This window comes from Stylophora pistillata, chromosome 1 (genome assembly GCF_964205215.1).
Source record: "Stylophora pistillata chromosome 1, jaStyPist1.2, whole genome shotgun sequence".
Taxonomy (NCBI): domain Eukaryota; kingdom Metazoa; phylum Cnidaria; class Anthozoa; order Scleractinia; family Pocilloporidae; genus Stylophora; species Stylophora pistillata.
The window spans coordinates 11,587,854-11,611,759 of NC_142519.1; the positions used below are offsets into that span (position 1 = coordinate 11,587,854).

General features: G+C 38.8%; 1 protein-coding gene and 1 non-coding gene across 2 annotated transcripts; both read right to left on the reverse strand.

Annotated features, from left to right (window-relative positions):
- Positions 1-350: 350 nt before the first annotated feature.
- LOC111342394 (uncharacterized) lies at positions 351-3,045 on the reverse strand. The gene is made up of 3 exons (XR_015992770.1): positions 2,794-3,045; positions 2,375-2,669; positions 351-2,152 (listed from the first exon to the last, which is right to left on the reverse strand). It is a non-coding gene; the product is annotated as an uncharacterized LOC111342394 (transcript).
- A 1,098-nt stretch (positions 3,046-4,143) lies between these two features.
- LOC111342391 (uncharacterized) lies at positions 4,144-22,253 on the reverse strand. The gene is made up of 26 exons (XM_022949463.2): positions 21,692-22,253; positions 21,416-21,576; positions 21,225-21,318; positions 21,014-21,111; positions 19,173-19,303; positions 18,318-18,347; positions 17,543-17,670; positions 16,979-17,030; positions 16,702-16,772; positions 16,344-16,401; positions 15,437-15,525; positions 14,826-14,902; positions 14,483-14,564; positions 14,191-14,287; positions 13,948-14,066; positions 13,536-13,626; positions 13,295-13,429; positions 12,637-12,787; positions 12,106-12,240; positions 11,151-11,586; positions 9,280-10,223; positions 7,112-9,007; positions 6,649-6,787; positions 6,078-6,263; positions 5,538-5,629; positions 4,144-5,211 (listed from the first exon to the last, which is right to left on the reverse strand). Exons 2-26 carry the CDS (start codon positions 21,532-21,534, stop codon positions 5,058-5,060), a joined length of 5,604 nt encoding a protein of 1,867 aa, XP_022805198.2. The 5' UTR covers positions 21,535-21,576; positions 21,692-22,253; the 3' UTR covers positions 4,144-5,057.
- Between the last annotated feature and the right edge of the window lie 1,653 nt (positions 22,254-23,906).

Below are 23,906 nucleotides of genomic sequence, written 5' to 3' on the forward strand. Positions count from 1 at the left end.
AGTGGGAAAATCATCCACTATCTTCATGACGAAATCTTTCTCCTATTCAATTATATACAGCTGGAATGCTTGAAAATGAACACTCTGGATATGCTGCAGTTGAAAGCCTGTTTTATGCTTGTAGTATGCATGATTATGGATTTGATCCCTCTGCTCCTGTCCCTTTCGAAGAAGAGAATTATCAGGTAGTAGTTCCAGAAACAACTGTCCCACTTTCTGGTCATCAGATAGCATTCCTAGAATGTCACTGCAACCCCTTACAAGAAAATGACAGAAGTGGTGAAAATACATACTTAGATTGTTTAAGAATTTTGTATTCTTTGCCTTCACAGGATACATATCAACTGAACTGACAGTAGTTGCAAACTTGTATTTTGTATAAGAAATCACTACTACAAGCTACAAAATGCACAAAACACAATGCTTTTCATTGCACTTTATGTTTTTGAAAGAGAACTTTAAATACTTATGGAACTCATTGTATGTTTGATAAATCTAACAATATAACATGTTTTAAACCCAACAAAACAACCCTAACATAATTTCCATCTATGTCTTTTTTTTTTACGAAATTCATGCTAAGAAGCCTTGATAACAAGATAAAATGAGTGTGTTCAGTTGTAAGTAAGCAAACCAATCTTGTAGACTCAACTCAACGTAAAATTACATTGAAACTGAACAGTCTGAGAACAAATGAAGTTGAGTAAGCTATACATGGTGAGACCACATTTTGGTACACATTTATGCTATTTGCTCACACTATGTTCATCTCCCAACTACCTGAATTTAAAATGGCCATGAATTCTTCTCTGAGCTCACAAAAGCTAGCATATGTGCTGGGCACCTCTAAGGTGTAGCTACAGGTGTGGGCAATAGGCCTTCTCTGTAGACCTTCGCTCTGGGTGAATGATATTGTCAACCTGTCAGTGACAAGAACATCAGATGCAGTTGTTAACCTCAAAAATGAGGTAAGCTTAGCTTGGTCAAGCCCTCTAATAAATCTCTCGAGGTGGGCCAGTGTTTCTGTCTCAGCTGCTGTAGCTGGACTGGCTTCAAGTGGGCCAATAACTTTCACATTACTTGGCATAATTGAAGAATAGAATTGATGTAAAGATTTCACATCTGAAAAATAAATCTTGAGGTGGGCAAGAATTGGTTGCCAGCAATCACTTACATATTTGGGTTTTTGCACTATTTCCTTATGAGCAACTTCTCTCATGATTTCTACAAAGTTACTGTGTGTGACTTTTCTCTTACAGTCAAATGCTGACAAAAAGTCAAGCATCTCATCACTGTCACATGCAATACTATTGGCCAAGCAGCCTTCTATAAGACTAGTTGCAGATGGAGAAACATAACATTTGAAGGAATCTTGCAACATTTCAGGGGTAATGCTCCCCTCACCAAAAATACAACCAGCAAGAAAGGCTTTGCTTAATTTAAAGGGAAAATATTGACTCTCAGTATATCTCTTACCAAGTATCCTCCCCACTGCTTCCCACTTATTGCGGTCAAAATCCTGCCTAATATAAGGGACTCTTTCAGTCTCCCCCAGCATGTGGGACTCGTAGAATTCTTTCCAAAAGAGGGCAAAAGCTTCCCTTAGGACCCCATTTCCCTGACCAGCCTCTTCATGGCCAAGCTGATTTATTATGATGGCATTTAAACTGGACTTAAAAATGAAAGGATCTGAAAAGATGTCAAACATATCAGCTCTTACATTTGACCTGTGAACTCTGATGACTTTAGTTGGCACTTCACCATTATTTGATGGTGAAGTTGGTGGAAATATTTCATTAACATCAACTTCAACTTCATAATTATTAACTGACTCATTGTTCTCCATTTCTGGCAAGTAAGGCATTGGATCTTCAGTCATAAGTAGTTCCCCTGGGTCTGTGGATACAGCTTCACTGTTTTGATGTTGCAATGATGAGGAACTTCCATCAACGAGGTTTTCTGAGAGGTCACCAGTGAATTGAGTAAATGATGGTATCATAAACTCTTCATCATCTTCATCCCTATCTATCTCTTCAAAGGGCTCCAGACATCTGATATACACAGTCCCTTGACCTGAGAGTTTTATTATTCTCTCACCATCCATTCTAACTCCCTTTGCTAGTTTTGGCGTTACTAGAGTTCCATAACAAGCCTATAAAAAAATACAGTTACAATCACAAGAATGAAGCAAGTTCTCATAAACACCTTTCAAAGAATGCACGACTGAGTTAGCCACTTAGAACTAGACCTTATCTACAGTGTAGGAGTTCTTCTTGGAGTCTGCCTTACAACTTAATGTACTTCCTAAATTAATATACTTAGTTTCACTATTAGTTCTTTATCTCACCGAGCAGGAGAAAAACCAAAAAATTACCTTGAGGTATTCAAACATATTATCCTCTCTTGAAAGTTGACTTTCAGTATTTCTTTTCAAGTCTAAGTAAGACCAGTCTCTATTAAAAGGAAGCTGGTGGATAATCAAGCCCCTCTCTTCGAGCTTCACTCTGTTGACGTGACTTGGTACTTGGTTTGCATTAGGGTTTGGAATTATTACCAGGTCTTTGTGGAAAATTGTCTTACTGGGACGCCCAGTCTTGTTTCCTCGTGACTTGGAACTCATAAAAGCACTCGCTGAAGTTCGTTTTCTAGTTGCGGTGACCGGTTCTGTCCTCGTGTACCGGTTCACAAGAGCCAATACAAAAGACCAAACAATACACAATAGCTAACCGATAACTCCTAAACAAAGAAAGAACAATGGTAATTCCCTTGTGAACCGGTACACCAGGACAGAACCCGGTGACCCCACGTGCGCTGTAAGTTAGAAATCGACGAGCGAGCTCTGCTGCAATCGAAGGGCTTGATAAACAGAGGAAGTCGAACCAATGTTGGTAGCTGTGAACGCTGCCACATTTCGAATGTCATTATTCTGTAGATTGCCGATGGCTTCGAGGGCCTGCTTAGCTATGGCACACGCCGAGGAGATATACTGCAAGTCTTCGTTATTGTCTGTCATTTTGTTAGAGTCCTAACGCAATGCATTGTGGAGATTACAAAGTCAAGTTGACCCTATAAAAAGTCGAGTTGAACATAGAAAAAGTCAAAAGTTGAGCATGTAAAAAGTCAAGTTTACCATAGAAAAAGTCGAGTCGGCCATACAAAAAGTCAAAAGTTAAGCATGTAAAAAGTCAAGTTGATCATATAAAAAGTTGAGTTGGCCATACAAAAAGTAAAAAGTTGAGCATGTAAAAAGTCAAGTTGACCATATAAAAAGTCGAGTTGGCCATATAAAAAGTCGAGTTGACCGTGTTAAAGTAAACTGGGCCACAGAAATACAGAGGGAATATTGACTGGGTTGGCGCCCCATATACCATAGTAATCAAAATTTTCCTTGTCCCTAGTTTTCTCTCGGTTTATGATAGTAATCAACCCGTCCGAACGAGAAACCCCTTCAAGATAGAGAGATCCTTCTGCGCTTGTCTCGCATCTCTACTTCGAGAATACCACAAATTAAGAATGGCTTCAGATATAAAAACACTCTTGCACTATGCGAGAATCTTGCAGGAGGTATCGAAGCAATTTTAGTTCCGAGCAAAAACGCAAATTTCTCACCAAAAGCCCCCTTTTGTGTTCATCTGACGATTCCTGGCTTCATTTCTAAAGTTTTCAGCATAATCATTTTCCACTTCATAACCAAAAGTCTAATTGTGTAACCATAGAACCAATTTAAAACAAGCAAGCCAAACTCATAAGAGCATGTTCTTCCTTGTCTGGTGGTCGGGGTAAAGGCGGGGGTGGGGTCCCTGGGTTAGGATTGGAATAGGATTCATAATAGCGTGCCTTAAACGGTTGATCTCCGAAGGTTGACGTTCATCCCCTTTGATTTGAGAATAAGAGGAATTAAAATCCAAACAAGTACCGTGATCAGCATTTACTCCGACAGATGGCCTGGCGACTAAGGTAGTTTAAAAAATCGCTTAGTATTACAAGCAGAACACAGTGACAATTTGACCAGACTATTACCCTCGCACGACGCTGTTTTGGATGCTCGGTATGCTTCCCCATTGTCTCCTGCTCAACTCAATTAGGGTTTGTTTCTCTGTTTTTTCATAACATAAAACTACAATGATCTATCAAGGCCACAAATTACGGTGATACAAAAATTTTATTGATCAAAGAAGAAGTGATAAGTTTTTTTTTTTTCCATTGCAAAGTCATGAACAATGTAGAAAAACGGATACCGCGTGGATTCTAGCACTATAAATAGTTTAAGCTACAGTAATCCAACGCTTACCGGTATCTTCACAGTCCAAACGAAGCATACTTGTACTCTATGTACAACTTATCATCAAGTATAAATAATGCAAAATGATTATTTACAGACATGGATGGATAACAAAGAAGAGAAAAAAGCATTAAACACAGTATGCCTTAGAAAAAGATCTATCAGTAATACATCTTAGGAAGAAATCATTCAAAATGTGTGAATGAAAATAGATTCAGTTCATAATTGAAGATTTAATATCATAATAACTCAACATTCCGAATAAAAAGTATAGTACCGAGCTTAATATTTTGCTTTCTTCATCGATTTCAATGCATGGAAAGCGTTTTTGGTTTTGGAGAAAAGCTGACATAACGGAGAAGCGAATGTCATAAAAGAACTGTACAAATAATTATATTACTTAATCAGGTATGAACAGCTACTTTGAATATTCTGTTCCAATAATGTTCTCTCTCTATACAATAACTACAAACGAAATATTTGTTTATTAACGTTACGTTGAATGTTCCTATCACAACAACGCTTTTCACCACCTCTAGCCTACATGTCTTAATAATAATCGAGGCTGCATGTGAAACCTAGGCAACAAAAAAGAAAAGCTTTCACGAGTTCTGATGGAACAGTGTGACTTCTGCCATCTTCTCAAGAGTATGATTACCAAAGAAAGCTGTGTCTAGTGTTAGAATCTAGTGATTTCGTCTTTAAAAAGCGACAGATTTGATGGCAAAAGAGGCACAGTCATCTGAATGATTACCCCGCTTTCAATAAGTTTGTATTATCTGTTAGGTGCCCAAAAAAAGGCACCAGAGTCTTCTGACGAAGCCTTCCTATGTGGAGATAATTCAGAGAGACACGCCGCAATAGCATTAGCAGCTTCTGAGTTGGACATGGCTATAAGTGACAGGCGACTTTCGTGACGTCTTAATAAGCTGTAACGTAATAAAAACAACAATTTACTTAACTTGCATCCGTGAGAGACAGACGGTCAGACAGACAAAAACATACAGAGACAGAATGTGGACGGACGGACACAGAATTTAACAGTACACTGTAAATCTATCGACAATGAAAAGTACATATAAGTTAGCGGGATAACAACTGGAAGTTGCAATTTTGGTTGTTGCTGTTACTTTTTCATCAAATTCTTCTTGACGGCAGCGCTCGCTTGTCCCATCTTCTAACGCCTGAAGAGGAACTACTCATTTAAGTAATAATCTGGGGAGGAGCAGTATGCCAAGCACTTGACAAGGCTTACCTTCTGGCTAAAGCCGAGTACTGCGCCACGTTTCTGAGAACAAGGGCTGCAGTCAACCGTACTGACTTCGTCAACGGCGATTCCTCTTCACCCTAGTGATTTAACCATTCAAATAAAATTTCAAGGAGACAATAAAAATAGAAAAAAACAACTAAGCACAAAAGTTTACAGTTCATTACGTCTTAAAATGAACTCTTGACTGTTTTCTTCTGGCAAGGATGGTCTACAAGGAAACATTACTTAGACGATTTAAAAGCTTGATACATCATTTGACGTTAATCACTATTACAGGTCACGAACCGTTCTTTTAACTACCAAATGTGTTCTCCGTGCCGTGCCTAATCATTTAAAAGCTGTATAAGAAAAATTGAATTGAGCTGGACGCACCCAAGAATCCCTTATCCTGCAACTACCGGAATACAAGTCCTCCAAATACGATGATCAAACTACTTTGCTCATACGCTTAGACCGTATGCTTTCAACTCCTTATTCCCATTATAACACCTTGAACCACTGCCTTAGACTTCAAATATCTCTAACCTGTAACGATTGCAACATGCGAGCTAGGAAGTGATATGCTGGAACAAATGACGTGGACGGAGTGGTTGGCGGGGGAGGCTGAGGATTAGGCTGAGGTTGTGGAGGAGGTTGCACAGGAGGAGACTGGTGTTGGGTTGGTTGAGGCGGAAGAGCACTGGGCGCTGGCGACGCCTCACTGTGTTTTTGCTGGGGAGACACAACGTTCGAAGGTTAGCTGTGACAATTTTTGACGTTGTTGCGAAACGAGTGGAGAATAGATATCTACACAACTGGCACCAGAAAGTCCATAATAGGCAACCTGGTTTATATTTAGTAGTCTCTTGAAATTCTAATAAACACAAGAGAGTAAAAGCATCACTTTTGAAAAAAAAAAGAAAAAAAATATAACATCAACCTTTAAGAGAATGACAGCCAAATCCGAAATGTAACGGGAAGAACATTTCTTTTAAATTATCACTTTTTTGAATAAATCCACAAGTTAGAGAAAAAATAAAAAACTAACTCGTCATGTTCGTTGAATTATTCCTTGTTAAGAGTGACAGGCTATTTTTTCTTATCAAGGAAAACTTACCTGAAGGTGAAATAAAAGAGACGAACGTGAGCGGCGCACTAGTGGGCAACCTTCCCACATACACGACATGACCAGGCTGTCACGAGGGACATGTTCACTGACCACGTGTGCAAATAACTCTTTGCTAGTGTCAAACGAGCTGTAAACAATAAAAGGAAAAACAGAACAAGTTACAATTTCTGTGGTAAAATCTGCTTTTGGTTCGTGAAGATATTTCACCTTTAATCAACAGAAGGAGCGGCTGAACAACATAGCACCCTAAAGTAGTAATTACGACATTCCTTCGACTAAAACGATATTCTTTGGCGGTGAAGTAAGCGCTGTTGGTGAGTAATTGCGATGTTGATTATGTACTGTTCGTTGAATACACTGTTTTTGACAATTTGTATCCCAACCAATCAAAGAAACGAGTCAATTTAGTTCAGTCAAAAAAAAAAAAAAAAAAAAAAAAAATACAACAGACCTATAACAAGTTGTCCACCGACATCTGAAAGGTTTGAAAGACACCATCTGAGGCACTGAAAACTCGACTTGGCTAACACGCGGAGGAGGAGTGGGTACAAATTCCTGAGGAGCAGTCGGACTAACTAACTTGGACCCAACTGGGTTTTGAACCACGTTCTTCCCAGCTGGTGGCATGGCATGGTGCTGAGACTGCATGGGGCTAGTTGGTGGCCTATTTTGAGTCGTAGATGCAGCCTCGTAATTGCTTGTCCCAGGCGTGGCCACACTTTGAGTCCTCACATCCGGATGAACATTTACAGATTTTTGCTGTTGTTGTAATTGAGGCTGCCAACCAGGTGATAAACCCATGGTCAGAGACCCTGGAGGCACAGTAGCACCTTGGGGCTCCAGGGGTGCACCAACTGGCGAGGCTACCTGAAATCCAATGGGAGCAGGAGTCTGTGACCCAGGTGGAACCCTGCGAGCAGCATGTGGTGCTATCGGCAATTGCTGCTGTTGAACTCCACTTGGGGCCCAGCCAGGTGGCATTCCTCTGCGTGGTAAGGTTGTTTGACCGGGAGCCATTTGCTGCCCTCCGTGAAAAGAAGAAGTCATCAAAGGCTGTTGAATACCTAATCCAAGAGAGACCGAAGCTTTGCTATTGACAATATCTGGCCCCTGAGGTCTAGGCAATATACTTTTCGTCGTCGTCGTCGTAGAAGGCTGAACGGATGAAGAGTCACGAGCTACAATAATTTGCTGAGAATTCGGCTGATTATTTTGATGTGGAAATGTAGCCTTTTGTGTATTGACAGACGCTGAAGGAAGACTAAAGCCGGCGTTCGACTCAAGATTCACATTGTTTGTTGAATTCCAAGGTGAATTTCCTGCAAGTGGCGTCCTATTGACCGTAGCATTGTACTGAACAGGAACGGGGTCTGGTCTCACTGTTGGAGGAATAGGAACCTTGCCTTGTTGATGCGTAACTCCAGCAGGAATGCCACCTTCATTGTAGGTTCCCACGGGAAAGCTTGGCATCTTTGATGACGCTTGGTGAGTTCCTTCAGTTCCATTCTCCATCGGATCAATCCTTAAATCTCCTTGCAGAACATCACTAAACAAGCCCGTATCTGTATCGCTCTCCTCCAAATATTTACCAAAATCCGAATTGGTTTCGCTTCCAAAGAGATCTGGTGATGACGCCTTACTACTACTGAGTCTTTCTCCGTCGGAAGCAAGTAGGTCTATATCGGACGAATCGATTCCACAAACACCATTAAGAGGCAAATGCAAATCCTTGTCTAAGAGTTTATCCATTAATTTGTTCCTTGGATCCCCCTTGATCTCACCATTTACAAGAGGGGTCGGACTTCCAGTTCTAGATGGTATCGAAGAAGAACTGTCTAATTCATTTTCAAGGGAGGACATTCGACTGTCCAATCTTGGCCTCTTTACTTGTCCAAACTCATCGTTGACATTGTCTCGCTGGCCGTTCAGGTTTTCTTCGTTTGAAGCAGAAGTTCTACTCCCATGGGTTGTATGCGTATTCAAGTCTCTTTTCAAAGAACCGTTACTGGAAGGGTACAGCGTTGACTTGGGTAGACTTTGAAGAGAGTTTTTTCCGCCCAGATTCAACGGCACTCTCTCTAGCGACTGCTCAAACTGTTCATCGATGTTCGATCCGCAAATTTCACTTCCGGTATTAACTGCCGTGTTACGAGACGACAATTTTAACTGTTCATGGGCAGTAATAGCATGCGCTGTAGACAGAGAACTATTTGAGATGATATCTGTTCTATTTTTGTTTTCAATGACAACAATTTTTTGTTCCGCTGCGCCTTCTAAAAGGCCTGTAGAGACGACATCTGCTGCCCTCTCTTCTTGTGCTATGAGGACAACACCTTCCTGTCCAATCCTGCGAGAAAAAGAGAACAATCACAAAGTTACACTGTCAGCCTCGTCCCAAAAAATATTCCGACGACGGTTCTCCGGGATTTTGCAACGTAATTTCAAGTGCGAGCTCTGAATGCATTTCGGGTGTTTGGATAGCGATCATCAAGCCATAGTTCTTTTGCGCTTTCATAACATTCCACACAAATCCAAAACTACAAAAATGCAGGTTGGGCATGAACATGAACATGCTTTTTAAATGTCATAATTACAATTACAAATACACAAGACAATTACCCAGGAAACTGTTGCCTGCTCTCCTTCACTGGCCCAGGCCTGATATTTCGTCCACTGTGTACACCAGATAAGTCTGGTTGAGAACTCCTGAATGGCTGTCCACTCCTTGAGGAAGGGGGCAAGACAGGCGAGGGTGGTGTATTGACAACAGGCACATGGGGAGGAAAAGTCTGTCTTGTGGCAACATCTCCCCTTGGGAAGGAAGGTCTTGGCACCTGTGGAGTTCCAGGATGGCTCCCGCTGACAGCAGTGCTAGAGGAGACTTGCTTCCTCAGCTGGTTTTCTTGAGAAAATTGTACATTGACTCCTGGTGCAGGCTTAGGAGCAAGAGGAGGGTAAGCTCCATGATAAAGAGGCCGTCCACTGTAAGCAGGTGGCGCTGGTCGTATACTTTGCTGCTGAGGAAAAGCAGGTGCTGGCTGCCGGTAGGCGGCTGTTGGTCGATATGAGGATGGTTCTGCTGCTGTAACAGGTCTTTGCATGAAGCCTACTGAAGGTGGCGTCTGAGTTGGTTGTGACGTAAGTGGCTGTGTAGGCCTTGTTGTCGGAAGAGGAGATCTCACAAGTGGCATCTGTGGAGAAACAGGACTGCGAGGTACAACAGCACGGATGGATTGAGCTGGAGAAGCTTGCACAGTTGATGGCATGCTGTGAGCCATTTGCTGTTGATCTCCTCTAGGTGGGCCTGGACTTTGAGGAGATATGGGCATTCTCTGCATGATCTGTCCCTGTGTATGATGTTGCAAGACTTGTGGATTCTGTGCCTGCAGAGCATTAGATCCTTCCACGCTTGCTCTTCGCATGGCTGCTACTCTTTCAAGAGTCTGAGCCTTATCAGTTGGACCAAGACTCCTTTGTATTTGCCCTCCAATCATGTGCCGTTGATTGGCTACATTTTGGAGATTTTGCTGTTGCAGAGCTGGTGTGGTAAATTGTCTTACTCCCTACGAAAAAAACCAAAACAGCGACGAAATTAATCAATACGTAAATACAGTGAATTGAGTGAACCTTCCGTAACTTATGAACTACCGAATTTAGAGATATATAAATGGGAGACCACTATCACCAACTTGACAGAGGTTTTCAGTGAACTTTCTATTTTTTTTTCACAATGAAAGATCATTAACAAAAGGTTCGGTGTTTCAGCGGACAACTCAGATAGTATAAATAAATTCATACTTAGTTCTTATTAACCGAGCGTGAGGTCTGTATGGAAGAATCTTTACCGAGGTCACCAGTTCAGACCGTACGCAGTGAGGTCTGTACCAGCGCCCGAGGTCAAGATTCTCCCATACAGACTGACCTAGCTCGGTTAATAAGATGTTTATTATATGGTTGTGTCTTATATGCCAAGTGGAGGCGGCGTGGCCGAGTGGTTAGGGTGCTGGACTTGAAATCCGGTGGCCCGGGTTCAAGTCCTCCACCCTGCCACTCACTGGATTTGTTCTTGGTTGCCCCTAGTTCAACTCCTTGGCTGCGCTCTGTAAATAGCTCACTGGTCGCCTCCTGCCAGTGGGAATTTTTAAGCACTTAGTTAAAACTACATTGTGGCTGAAAAGCCCCCATGGGGGAGCCTCAATTAACGTATATTATTATTATTATTATTATGCCAATTTTTTATATTCTTTGTACCCTTTTATTCTAGAACAGTCTAAATGCCGGTCTAGATGGGAAAATCTAGACCGCTTTCAATATTGATTTCAGCCAATCAAATTCGTGAATTCGGTGGTTCCCAGTCCTTGTGAGACACAGCCATATAATAACATACATTAAGGCCAACTCTTACGCCATTGTCCAATTATTAAGACAGAACTTCTTTTCACAGATGAATTTGTGCCCTATTTCCTTCCTTGACATGATCATACACGAACCTGATCTACGGTTGCCTGAATGGCTCCTTGACCAGGTGTGCTAAGTCTTCTTGGAAGTTGGCTCATTCCAGGCATCTGTGGTTGATTGCTAACAGAAACCTGTGGTGTGGACCTCTTCTCATAGTGCCTCGGCATTGATGAAGGGGGTGTTTGCTGTGCAACTGCTATGTTTTGCTGTTTAGGTGGATTCCAGCCTGGAGACATTTGATTCTGAACAGGAGGGGTGGGAGTTCTACTAATGGCCTGCTGAGCAGGGGACATCCTCTGTCCTTGCTGCTGAGCTGCTACGTGAGGGCTCGCAACATGTTGAGGTGCTGGTGAATCTGTTCGGCTTTTAACTGGAAGTGGGTTAGCTCTTCGTTTTAACCCTGCTAGGACGTATTGGACATTTACCCCAGACTGCACCCTTCGAAGTTGACCGTCGGGGAAAGCCAACCTGCAAAAAATTAAAGAAGCCGTGTGACTGAAATATTCAAAAAGATTTTTTTTTCAAGGGAAGGCAGGTCTTACTGCTGAGGCTTATCCTTGTTTCATTGGCTTAAAGTCACAGAGAATATAACTGCTCCTCCTAAATAGGATGCTAGTAAAAATCGGGCAACTCCCAGTAATTCATCCACATTCTCTGACAGTCCACTAGTATCTATTCATCCTCCTTGGTGGAGAGAGGGACAATGGGAATTAAACCTGTTGCCCATGAACACAAGATTTTAATACAGATTCTCCACTCTGACCGCAGTAAAATTCCAGAAGTCTTGTTTGAATCTGATAATTTGTTTTGAAATAAAATTATATCTCTTAGTTGACCTTTTTCTTACTTCTCATTTTTCTGGTTGAAAATATATAGATATTCAAAGTAAATCACTTTTTGGTCACTCCTAGGAGTAGAAGGTTTCATGCCAAAGCTTTGACTCAAAAATCCATCAGACCACTCAAAACAACACAACTCGTCACTTACTTGATGATGCGATTAAATGCTGTTGCATTAAGAATTCCTACTCTAGCCAGTCTGCTACAAGATGATAGGTAGTCTGCATATATGTCAATGCGAGAAACAGAATTTCCAGGTGAATGTTCATAAGTCCCCTGCAGCCTGTAATAAAAGCAAATTATAAACAATCATTTGAAGTTAACTAACACAGATACAAATATTTCATTGTAAAAACTATGTAGAAATCTGACTCTGACACAGTCAAAATAGAGAGGGGCAGTTCTGAAAGATTTCAGTGGCAACTACTTGTACTGTCATCAACTGAAATTCTTGAAACTTCAAACGGGAAAAGGATTGTTTTATGTAACTGATGATTTAGTTACCCTGTTGTGCTTAAAATAATGGAGGGCACTGATAGGCAAACCAGAACCAGGTAAACAATTTCCTCTTTACATCTTTGTATAATTTCTAAACTGACCTTTGGGATTCTAAGAGTATAATCTACTTCCTGCTAAAAGTGGCATACCAAACAAGAGGTTAGTGGCTCAGTGGACCTACCAGTTGTACGTAAAAGTTTCTGGGTCAATTTCACTTCCTGTTGTCTTGATGGGGGCTGGTGAAGGAGAGGGACTGGTCACTGGACCAGGGGATGGACTGGAAGGTGGGGCTTGGTGTGGTTGAACTGGTTCCCTTGGTTGTGGTGGAGCAACTGGAATAAAAACAAATATTCATTCCTTAAAATTCTGAGTTTTAGTCTTTTTGTGCGATATCCTGGTGGGAAAGTCTGTCACACCTTATATTATAAAACACAACATGTGTCAGATAGACTGCACACTAAATTCTATCCTCATTTAAGCAAAGATTCTCTCTCGAGTGACTTGTTTTTCTGGATGATTTCCAGCATTGTTAGGAAAAATACTTAAGTACACAAAAAAAATATATGATCATCTTTGCTATTGGTGCCCTGATTACCATGGTTTATGATCAAAATCCAAAACAATCATCAAGTTTGATAAATAGTAGTGTGGAAAAGAAAAAAAGGTTTTTAATAGGGGCACAGTATAAAGTGTGAAACTGTTTTTGCTTCTTCGGAATACCTACATGCAAGTACAGTTTACCCCAAATACAGGTATTAATGATCAATAATTACATAAAAACACAGCAATTCCCAATAATTGATTAAAAAACATGACACCACAACTAATCATGTAATAACCTGGCGTTGTGGCTGGTTGTGGTTTTGGAGTTGCTGGCAAGGCAGTTGGAATCCTCTTTTCCAAGATTTGAACCTCAGATAAGGCTTCTGGTCCAAAGGATTCTGCATCCATAGTCACCAAACACACCAGAATATCTATAAATAGTAATATCCACTTATCATTTTAAACTCTAACCAAAATTACTAAGAAGTCATACACAGATAAGGGAAAAACCACTGTCCTCAGTTGCAATGAACCTACCAATACTATGATAAACCTCTGCAATATGATCAGATGTCACTTGCCCTACTCCTGACAAATTGTAGAGTGATTCCAGAGAAGAAAGAACCAACTGAAAGAAATCACAGCATTTCAAGGTCTGTGTAATTACTGTACCTGTCCACAGTGCATAGCTACTGTCTAATTAACTCTCTCAGCTTAAAGTTGCCTTTGTAAACTGCGATAGCTGGTGACTATATTATAAGACGTTACACCAGTTTAACAAAAAACAAAGTACACAGATTACTTGCTTAAAATATACTCATACATGTAAGTGCCACAAATCACTGCAGCCAAGCTACAGGTGAAAGTGATTAAAAGAACTCAATATTCTCCCTTGAACTAGAATCATAAAAGGGGCACTAAAATAAAATAATATGAGTCCTTAGATTACCTGAACATCACTGATACTAAGAACTTTAATGAGTGACTGATATGCTTCAGGTTCAAGGCCAGCTTCTATAACCTCATCATTTCTTTCCAGGGTACACAATTTGCCCAAAACATCCATGGCTGATAAAGATAGACCATCATGAAAAGAAGTTAGTATTCATTCCAAGGAGTGATTTTCTGTGACCACAAATGACATTACTTCAGTCCCTATTGTGAGAATTGCAAATTCATGATATACACTTACCATTGATGGCATGGTAACGATCTTTGTGATCTAAAAAGCAGTGCAGCATCTGAAAAAACATCTGTGTATTTGTTGACTCAATTGGGTCCATTAGCATCTGATAAAGAAGAACAAATTTCTTTTGAGAGTCAAAATAAATAAGTAAATATGGTAGACTGATAAGCTAGGTAAGGGTTCAGTTATCCTGATTATAGACTGCTTTGAAAAGCTGAGTGAAAGTAATCCAATTGTTGAACCTACAAATGGTTTACTGAATCAATATTTGATGTACATGTTTGATTTGGATGCTTACCTTCTCTGCTAGATTTGAAAGAGTTTCCCATGCCATTCTTTGCAGAAATCCATGATTACTGCAAATACAGAGCACAAGGAACCTAGAGGAGAGAAAGAAATATTCATTTGGGTTTCTTCTTTTCTTCTCTGCTTTGTATCAACATCATTGTTGTAAAAGTTTTGACAAAATGGCTTACACAATATAACTAATGATGGAGACCATAACTTATGGTTATGATTTCCTGCTTCTCTTTAGTCTTATCACTTATCAGGAGATTAAATTTGTACAATTGACATGAAGAAAAGATGCATTCAAGACATTTTACTTGATTTTGATGTCCAGAAACACTGCCAATACTTACTTCAAGCACAATGGATGGCTTGCAAGCACATCGGCATTAGCACTATCAAAGGAGAAGTTGTAAAATATCATGCCAACCTGTAAATAGAGTACAGAAAAAATAACATGATGTTTCATCGATGAGTTGGAAAGAGATTGGGCCATAATTTTATCAGCTGTCATGGTGTTGTGATGTAGAGAGGAGTGTTTATCATGAAGAAGGCAAACACTCAAAATAACATCACTGCTTGTTATTTCTCCACTGTTTACACCTATTACACGAAGGGAAACAGATGGGCTAGAGTGGAGATGAAATAAAGTAACAGTCCCTTTCACAGAACTACCAAGTATCGAGAAACACCATAACAGGTGGCATTTCATTTCACGTGCATGTAAATAGGAACCCTTATTTTAGCGACAGGTTTAGCATTGTTTTGAGTCCTAGAGCCACTTCATTAAAATCTATGCGCAATCAAATAATCATTTTCTAACTTAACTTGACTTAAATTTAGAAGTCAACTAAGGAGCAGGATCCAAAATACATTCATACACAGGACCAGACAATTGTACCATTATCTTGCCTTTCCGAGTACCCAATAAATAAGATTAAGGGATAAATGCTTGGTCCAGCACCTGAGAAATTCTTTGGCACTCAACATCTTTAGCACCAATTTTCTTCCTGGAAGGGTGAAAAAGAGATTCCTGGTCTGTAGTTTCATCACCTGAAAAGAAAGATCACAGAATTTGCTTGTGTTGCTGTTTGTTATTGAGCCCCTGGCAAGACAAGGGGAATACTTATCCAACCTGTTTCAGGCATCTAATATATCTGAAAAACACTTCAGTGGTGATGTTACAAAATCTGTTATGCAATGAAGATTTGCTTGAGATAAGAGGAGGGTTACACATACAGTAAAATAATACTATTTGCAAGGTTATTGTCCAAAACATCAGAAGTACATAATTTATAAATAAAGTTTGAGCAAAGTTTCGCCACATTGGCAACAATGCACATTGTAAGGAATCTTATCTCCTTGATTGGACTTTAGGTAAGAAACTTCAAATTGCGTGAAAAATTTATCCCACAAAAACTCCTTTCTTCCCTGTTTTGGGGGTCTCAATACTCAACTTGAACATCTCAAAATTTGACTCGAGCCTCTATCCTCAAAGTTTAGGAAAGAAAAGATCTTGGAAGGAAGTTGAGGAAAGAGGATCAAGTTTTGAGGGACTGTTCACTTACCTCTTAGCTGTACTGTACTTCATGAAAATGTTTTGTACACTGTTGGGAGTTTTGGCTTAAGGGTTCGAAATACTCATCAGACCATTCCAAAATTATTGCCACCAGTTACACAAGTTTTTAAAGAAACCTGTTTGACTGGACTCTTAAAGCTTTCTCTTTCTTGTTGCTATAATTTTCAACCATCTGAAGGAGAAACTTTCAGAGTGCTTTCTCATAAAATGTCACATCCGATGGACAAACATTTATTCCTCACTTTAATCAGTATTAATAGCATCATTATTTTTATTATGATTTGACACATACCACAGTCACTACATAGAATGTCCTCAACCCCTTTCACAGTTAAACCTTCCTTCCAAAACTGTAGAGAAGTACAATTCAATAAAATGATCAGGCAACTCTTGCTCTGTTGCATTGTTCAATAAAGAAAGTTGTGAATAAGAGAATACAAATGTCCCTGTTTTACTTTTTCTTGTACTATTCTCCAATTCTCGACATAAGTAGTTTTTGCCTCAATTGCAGTTATGTTAATGAAATAGCAGCTCTATGAATACTTTGTCTTCAAGATAAACTTCCTCAATTTTAATTAGGAATAATGAATAAACAAAACACAAACATGGCAAAGTCACTGGCAATGTTCAAGACTTTGTTTGAAGCTTACCCTGGTAAAATCTCTCTCCATATCTTGTTTTGCATACCACTGTTCATATAATTCTCCTAGTCCATGGGAATCTTTAAGACAAACAATAGGAGCTTTAAGACTAGCAGTGAAGCTTGTTTTACTTACATTCAAAACATTTAGCTCCTTTATCATACATAATTACTGAGATAAGCAAATAGTGAATTTACAAAGTGTCACTCATTAGCTCTTTTTAAAAGCCCAAAAAAGGGGGTGGAAAATAAATTACTTAAAAATATAAGAAGCTAGAGCTACATACCTTCAGAAAATACCCCAATGTGTGCAAGTAATGTATCCACCACTGCAGGTGCCTAAAATCATAATAAGTAAATGATATACCACTCCTGACAGTTTTGCTCATAATCTTAAGCATACTGGTAAGATTACATGTAATTACAACTACTTCAAAATGATATTTGTACTAAACATCAAACTCAACTGCTGCAGTATAAAAACCTACATGTAGAATCGGGAATTTTTTATCTCTATCACTCCCTTGCTTTCCCTGTAAGTTATATGAAGAGATTCTCTCAAGGAAGTTTTCCTGGATGGACTTTTACTTCAAAGGTATTTGTCATCCTAAAGGAATTGAATCTGAAACCAGGGTTTCTTACACTGGGTTTGCACTCTATACTCAAGCCAGTAGGACATGATTGTTGGGAAATCATTGAAAACAGGTCAGTATTAAATAATTCATTAATTAATTGTTTCACTGTAGAACACACAATTGAAAAGCACTGGCAAAACATTAAACTTTATTGGATAATTGGATTTTTATTACTGGTGGTGACTACCACTGTCCAAACAGTGATTTCATCCCTACCTTGCTGAGATTAAACACTGAGTTGCTAACATTTGACAACAGCATACAAATGTTGATGGCAAAATCTACTTCATTTGGCATGCCACATTGAAGAGAAAGGACAAGTTTGTCAAAGTTTCTTTTTGGATCTAAGGAGGTTAAAAGCATAGAAAAGTTGAAAGTATAAAGTACAGGGAAAAACAATTAGTCTTGACCACACTTAATTCTCACATTTGATGAAGAAAAAATTAAAATTCACTTTACCGTAACTACTAATTAACAAAAGTTCCTCAAATCAGTCTCAGAAGCCATTAATTTCCCTCTGTTAACTCACATGGCACATTACACCACTACTACTTCCATGAAAGACCACAATTTTCTAACACAATTTATTTTTCAAATGAAATGATTGGAATCTTAGCAAACCATTTCACTTAAAAAAAGTTACAATTTTTGAAAACAGAGAGGAAAATCCAATTCCAAATGACTGCCATCCTAATACAGCTGTATAACTTGGATATATCAACAAAGTTGAAGTGGTAAATTGGCCACCATAATGATTACAAAAGCTGACGTTTCGAGCGTTAGCCCTTCGTTGGAGTGAATAGAGGAATTGTGGGTTGTGTGTGCTTTTAAAGGCAGAAAATGGAGCTACGTTATTGGTGGGAAAGCACCACAGCTGAAGCTGTGTCTTCAAAAGACCCTGACTTAAATAAGTGCCAGAGTGCTACATGTCAAATCATAATGGTATTTGTTTGTTTAACAAGGTTTCCACTTAAATGAGATTACACCGTACCTTTACTGGTGGAAATGACTGAAATATAATCTAGAAAAAAACAAAAAGTGAGCTAAGCACCTGGTTTTAGAAGTTAAAGAGTTCTAATCCTTGCTTTATTGTGACACTCAAAAAATCATATTCAAATTAACATCTTCATTGTCACAGATTTAAGGCAAAAAACTAAACCTTAAAATGCCAAAACAACTGGGGCTTACTAACTCACTCTCTGAACCAATCATCTCCCTTCCCCTGAGTATACTATAGTTAGTCATGAGTCATTTGACTGTTATGAAAATGTGTTCAATAAGTTCACTATGTAAGTCAGCTTTAATTTGAGGACTAATCAATACTTTGTAGAATGTTAAATTTCCTTACATCTTTAAAAGCAATAAAAAGTAAAAAGGTCTCACATTTACATGAATTTCTATTTCCGTTTCCACACTACTTTTTCTTAAAAAAAAAAAAAAAAAACAAACCTATTTGACAAGGTCTGCTAACCAAAGTTTCATCAAAATTTAAATGGAAATTATCTTGTCACTATTTGAATCACATTCATTTTTCATGGGTCATTGAATTCTACATGTCAAATTCTACATAATATCCTAAATAAAATAACAACTACCAGGGGTTTCATGAAGGGCCAGGCACCGGCCAAATTGACCGGTTGTAAGGATGGTTTTGCCCACCTTGTTTTAACAATCTGGATGAGGGTTTATCTTATAAAGAAGTTTAGTTCAAAAAGTTTTGCCCGCCTGTGAAAACCAGTTGCTCTCCTGCTGAAAAAATTAATGAAACCCCTGAACCACAGAAACACGACAAACTGGAAAATCCAATTTTGATCAATTGCACAACTAAGGCATATTACATTATTACCTGCTGTTGCCACTAAAGGAACATGTTGAGTAGATGTACCTCCTCCAACTGGTGTATGGGGTCTTCCAGCTGCTAGAACATCCTCTGCATCTTCCCCAAAGAAGTTAATTCTCTCAAAGCTTTCCAAATAACTGAAACAAATGATGTACACAAATCAATAAAAACAAAGTCAACACTCATTTTTATGCCTGATGTGCATAACAATGTAACAAGGTGGACTTAACATCTTTAATATTGAATTCTTTAGCACCTGTTAAAAGTAGACAGGAGAAATAGGATTACAAAATAGGATCTTCCCAATAAACTTCTATGAAAGTAATGATCAGCAAATAGTTGTGGAGGAAAGAACAATTGCTAAACTTGAAGACTCAACTTGTTTAGCTGAAAATCAATATCAACAGTCTATGTGTGTAACTGATTTTTTTCATCTTGGATATGCTTCATTTAAGAATAGGTTTTTCAATTCCTCATCATCAGTTTCTTATGCTAGATGTGTCTTAATATCCATGCAACAGATTATTTTACTCTGCCTTTAAGAAAATACATTAAATAAAACTAATTTCATTTAGACCACATCCCTGAAAAATGCAAAATGATAAAAATAATGAGTTTTAATAGGGGATCTGTCATTTTAAATGTAAACATTGCAATATAAGAATAACAGAAAGCTAGTCAGAGTGAATATACATATTACAACACAATTATTGAATGTCTTTCCTACATAGTGGAGCACCTTTACGCGATAGATGAATGGATAATGATTGTGGTGGGATGACCTTGTCTATATCACAAAAGTGAGATCATTTTTCATCAACATTTCTTTCATAAGGTACAGATTCTTCACCTAGGAAGTTGGTCAGCCTGTCACAAATTTAACTGATTACAGGCCTACAATAACCCACTAAGATGTAAAATTCTGGATCCCCCAACAAAACATTTACTCACTCAATTTATCTGAAACAAATTTACTCTACAACATAGTGTATTTTTAACTGTACAAAGTAACGAGATGTTCGACTTCTGCCTCAAGACAATAATTGTTCAAAGTAGCACGTTTTCATTTGCATAATGAAATATAATGCTCCTGACACAGTTTGCAAGGCTTGCACTGCCGATCAAATGAATACTTTCCCCTCAGCAACAGAAAATCGACATGTCGAACAACGAGAATTATGACATATTCACGCGGCGGACTTAGTATGACCACTACAGAAATTCGATCTGACGGGTCACAATAAACATAACCACGCACAAAGGGACAACGAAAGTCTTTTGTTTAGCTTTTTTCAAATCAATTTTTGACCAGAATATAATGTAGTGGAGGGCAAAGTGATGCTTTAAATCTGGGGAACCGGAAATAAGCCGCCAGAAATAACCCATGTTAAAATAACGTAAAAGAGTACGGAAATATGGAGAAAAACGTGTCGTTTACGTTCAAATAAGACAATCTTGGTGACAGCAGGCCAGGACATCCCCAGCAACAAGGAAATTATAAAGTTCTCCCTTTTAACTTCACACAACGTCAAAAATTCCATAAGGTGATATACAAACAGAGTTAATTTTAGCTTAACCTGAAAAAAGGTAAAGGTAAATACTTATTAAGGATAACGGAAGTTCCCCCAACAAACGAGCTCTTAATTCATGCTCTCATAACAGGACCATACATGAATCGGTTTCAATGGTCACCTCAAATGGTCTTGCATTTTAAACCAAATTGTAACATTTAAACTGTCCAGATGGAGCATTACGTTCATTTTTCAACTCAAGAGTCAATAAATTAGAAGGTTGAACTCTTAAATAGCCAAAACGTCCATGCAATTGGAGGTTTTAACATCGCTTACCGAGAGTAGTGTTGTCGTAAAGCGAAAGCAGCGTTCGTACATGTTGGCGGCAAATTAAAAACTTCAGCAATATCTCGCCACCTTTTTTCCTCTGTAACCTAAAAAATAGATAAACATGGATTCAGTCATACCTCAGTGGTTCTTTAAACGTAAAAATATGAGGTTTGAGAGTTTAAAATTGGAAGAAAACGCGGGAATTTCGACAACCTACCTTCACCCAGCCACCGGCTGAAGTTACTTTACGGTACAAGAGGTACAAGTCTAAATATTGCCCTCCTAACCACGGCAATCGTCTAAACGGCGTCCTAGACGACAAGGCACAAGACAGAATAAATGTCCTGCTTTGTAGCAACAACACAGAAACTATTGAACAAGAAGCCTCTAAACTTTCCCTCATCTTACCCCTTAGACTCATGAAAGTTCTTCAACTTTGTCATAAATCCATTGTATTCCTTTTCGTAGGACAGAGAGTCAATGCCCAAATGCTGGGCCATTTTTTGAAAGTGCGACGGTTGAAACATCGTGTTCCTCGATTAAACTTTGTTACTATTATGCCACAAAGCCTGTGGAACGAGTAAAAAGGAGGGAGTTTTAAATTTCGACTCTTACGCGCGTGAACCAATCACGGATTCTCGCCGATCCATACAACAGATCCTAAATACAATAAAAAATATCTACTTTTCCACGCTTCTCGGTGAAGAAATTGTCCAAATTATCTTGAAAGGTGATGGCACTTCCAGTGAAATAAACCTTCAATCCAGTAATCGCCAAAATTCCTCAAACTTTTGGCCAGAGTTTACGAGACCAGTGGACCACGGCCATTGTCAGTGAATCGATTACCTCAGTTCATCATAAATAAAAGCAAAACTGCATGAGAGGTAAATCGCCGCATATGGCTCGCCGCAGAAGCACACAAATGAACGTCTGTGCACCAATAAATAAATCAGTGCCCCGATAAAAACTCAAACATTCAAGGAAAAAGCCTGAAAAAATCTTGAATGCACCAAAACCGCTGTCCTTCTCGCTTCTAGCCGTAAAAGCCGTTCTGCGGCAGGTAGAACAATGTTTTCGACCCCAAGATAAACGCCACAGTTCGTAGATTTAGCCCTTCTTTACGCTGGAAAATTTGTTCATCCGTCAAGATGATCCCACATGCCAATAAAACCCTCCATTTTTGTATGTATGGCCAAGTTGCATTCATCACATCGAGCCTGAACTTTTACTTCAAACACGAGATACAGCACTAAAGCGCTGAGCGAACTGGTATGGAGAAATTACTTGCAATCTCTACTGTTTGTTTAAAATTTTTCAACCAAAATCAATACAACCACCATAAATTTCTCTTGAAATATATGACATAATCTTATTAAGCAGTTTAATTAACTCTTGACCATCACAACTAAAAACTCTGGGAAAAATTGCAAAATAAGCTTTAAATCAGTGCGATCAACAAATATTTTCTTCTAAACTCTCAGGTGATTTCTAATTTTGCAGTAGAGGGGGGTACGAGTATTGTTCAGGTGAAATGTTGAGGGCTGGAAAATGTTTCGTGACTTTCGAGCAAGTAACTTTTGAGACTCTTTGTCTCAAGAACACAGTTGTAAAAAACCTCAGGGGATGAAAAATTAAACAGCTTAAATTTTGATTTAATAATAAAACATGATATTTAGAAATTCGCTACGCCACATAGACAGAAAAGAAAAATCAACCCTCATCTTTGCCATGTACCGTAGGCAACTTCAGCTGTGACTTGCAAGTAAATTGTAAACAAACTGTGATTGCCGAGATTCGCTCATGACTATAGTCATTTTAACAAACAGGTGTGCCCTATAAAAAATAACCCCTTACCTTCTGCTGTGTTTACCAGGATATCAGAGAGTTGGTCCTGATTAGGTGAGTATTCCCACAAACTTATTTTGTCCTTTCGTGACATTTCTCCCGTGACGTTTTCCCGCCAGATTGCTGGAATTAGTAATTATGCACAAGCTTCCTTGAATTTATCGGAGTCAATCCATCAATCACGAGGACGATTCAAATTGCTTCGTTTCCTCTTTCCTCTTATTTTTTATTTCTGTTTTGATAACAACAATGATGATTGGAACTCAAAATTATTCTTATAAAATTATTTTCACTATTTTCGTTCGTACCTCAAAATATCAAATACGAATGAAACAGAGAATCTACTCAAAACTGAAACATGAAAATGCAATACAATAGAAAAGCAGCAATGTTACCGAATCCACCTTCCTTTCTTACATACGTTGTTTTGCATACCGTCACACGCATGAAAATAGGCGAACAACAAGAAAATAAATGATTCGTTGAATCGAGAGAGAAGAGACCTTCCACTGTCTTTGTGACTCCCATGGACTACCTGGTAACCTGATGCTTTCCTTGACAAGTTTTCCCGAGGAGTCTAAATCGAAAATTTATGACAGGTCTTTCGTTGGTAAGTTACACTGTTCAAAGATTACAATTTCATTTTTGAACCACGAGATTTTTCGCAAACTGAATATTTTTCCCTGAGCATTGGCATGCTGAAAGTAAGTACGGTTGAATTTTTTTAGTTCGTTTGTATTTGGTGATGAGAGGATTATATTCCAATCCAAAGCTACTTCCCAATTAATGAACTCACGGCTTCTTTGACACGTATAATAAAGGATTATGCTGAAACCCAAATTACACGACCAGAACAAAATACAAGCCTACATGGGTTGCATCATCTTAAAAATAAAGAAAAAAAACGTAATGTCAAAGTGTCGCAAAGCTTCGCTTTTTTTCGATTTTGATGAGCAATGTGAAATACAATAGCGATGATTTTTGTCCTTTTTTTAAATCGTAAGACTCAATGCCCTAGCCGACCATAAAAATAGAACCTGAATCGTTTGTTTTC

Coding starts and splice junctions, on each gene's coding strand:
- LOC111342391 (XM_022949463.2), bottom strand. CDS start 21,534: ATGTTTCAACCGTCGCACTTTCAAAAAATGGCCCAGCATTTGGGCATT. Junction 19,304..21,013: donor TTACGACAACACTACTCTCG/GTAAGCGATGTT, acceptor CATTTGTTTCAG/TTATTTGGAAAGCTTTGAGA. Junction 14,067..14,190: donor TCGTTACCATGCCATCAATG/GTAAGTGTATAT, acceptor TATCTTTATCAG/CCATGGATGTTTTGGGCAAA.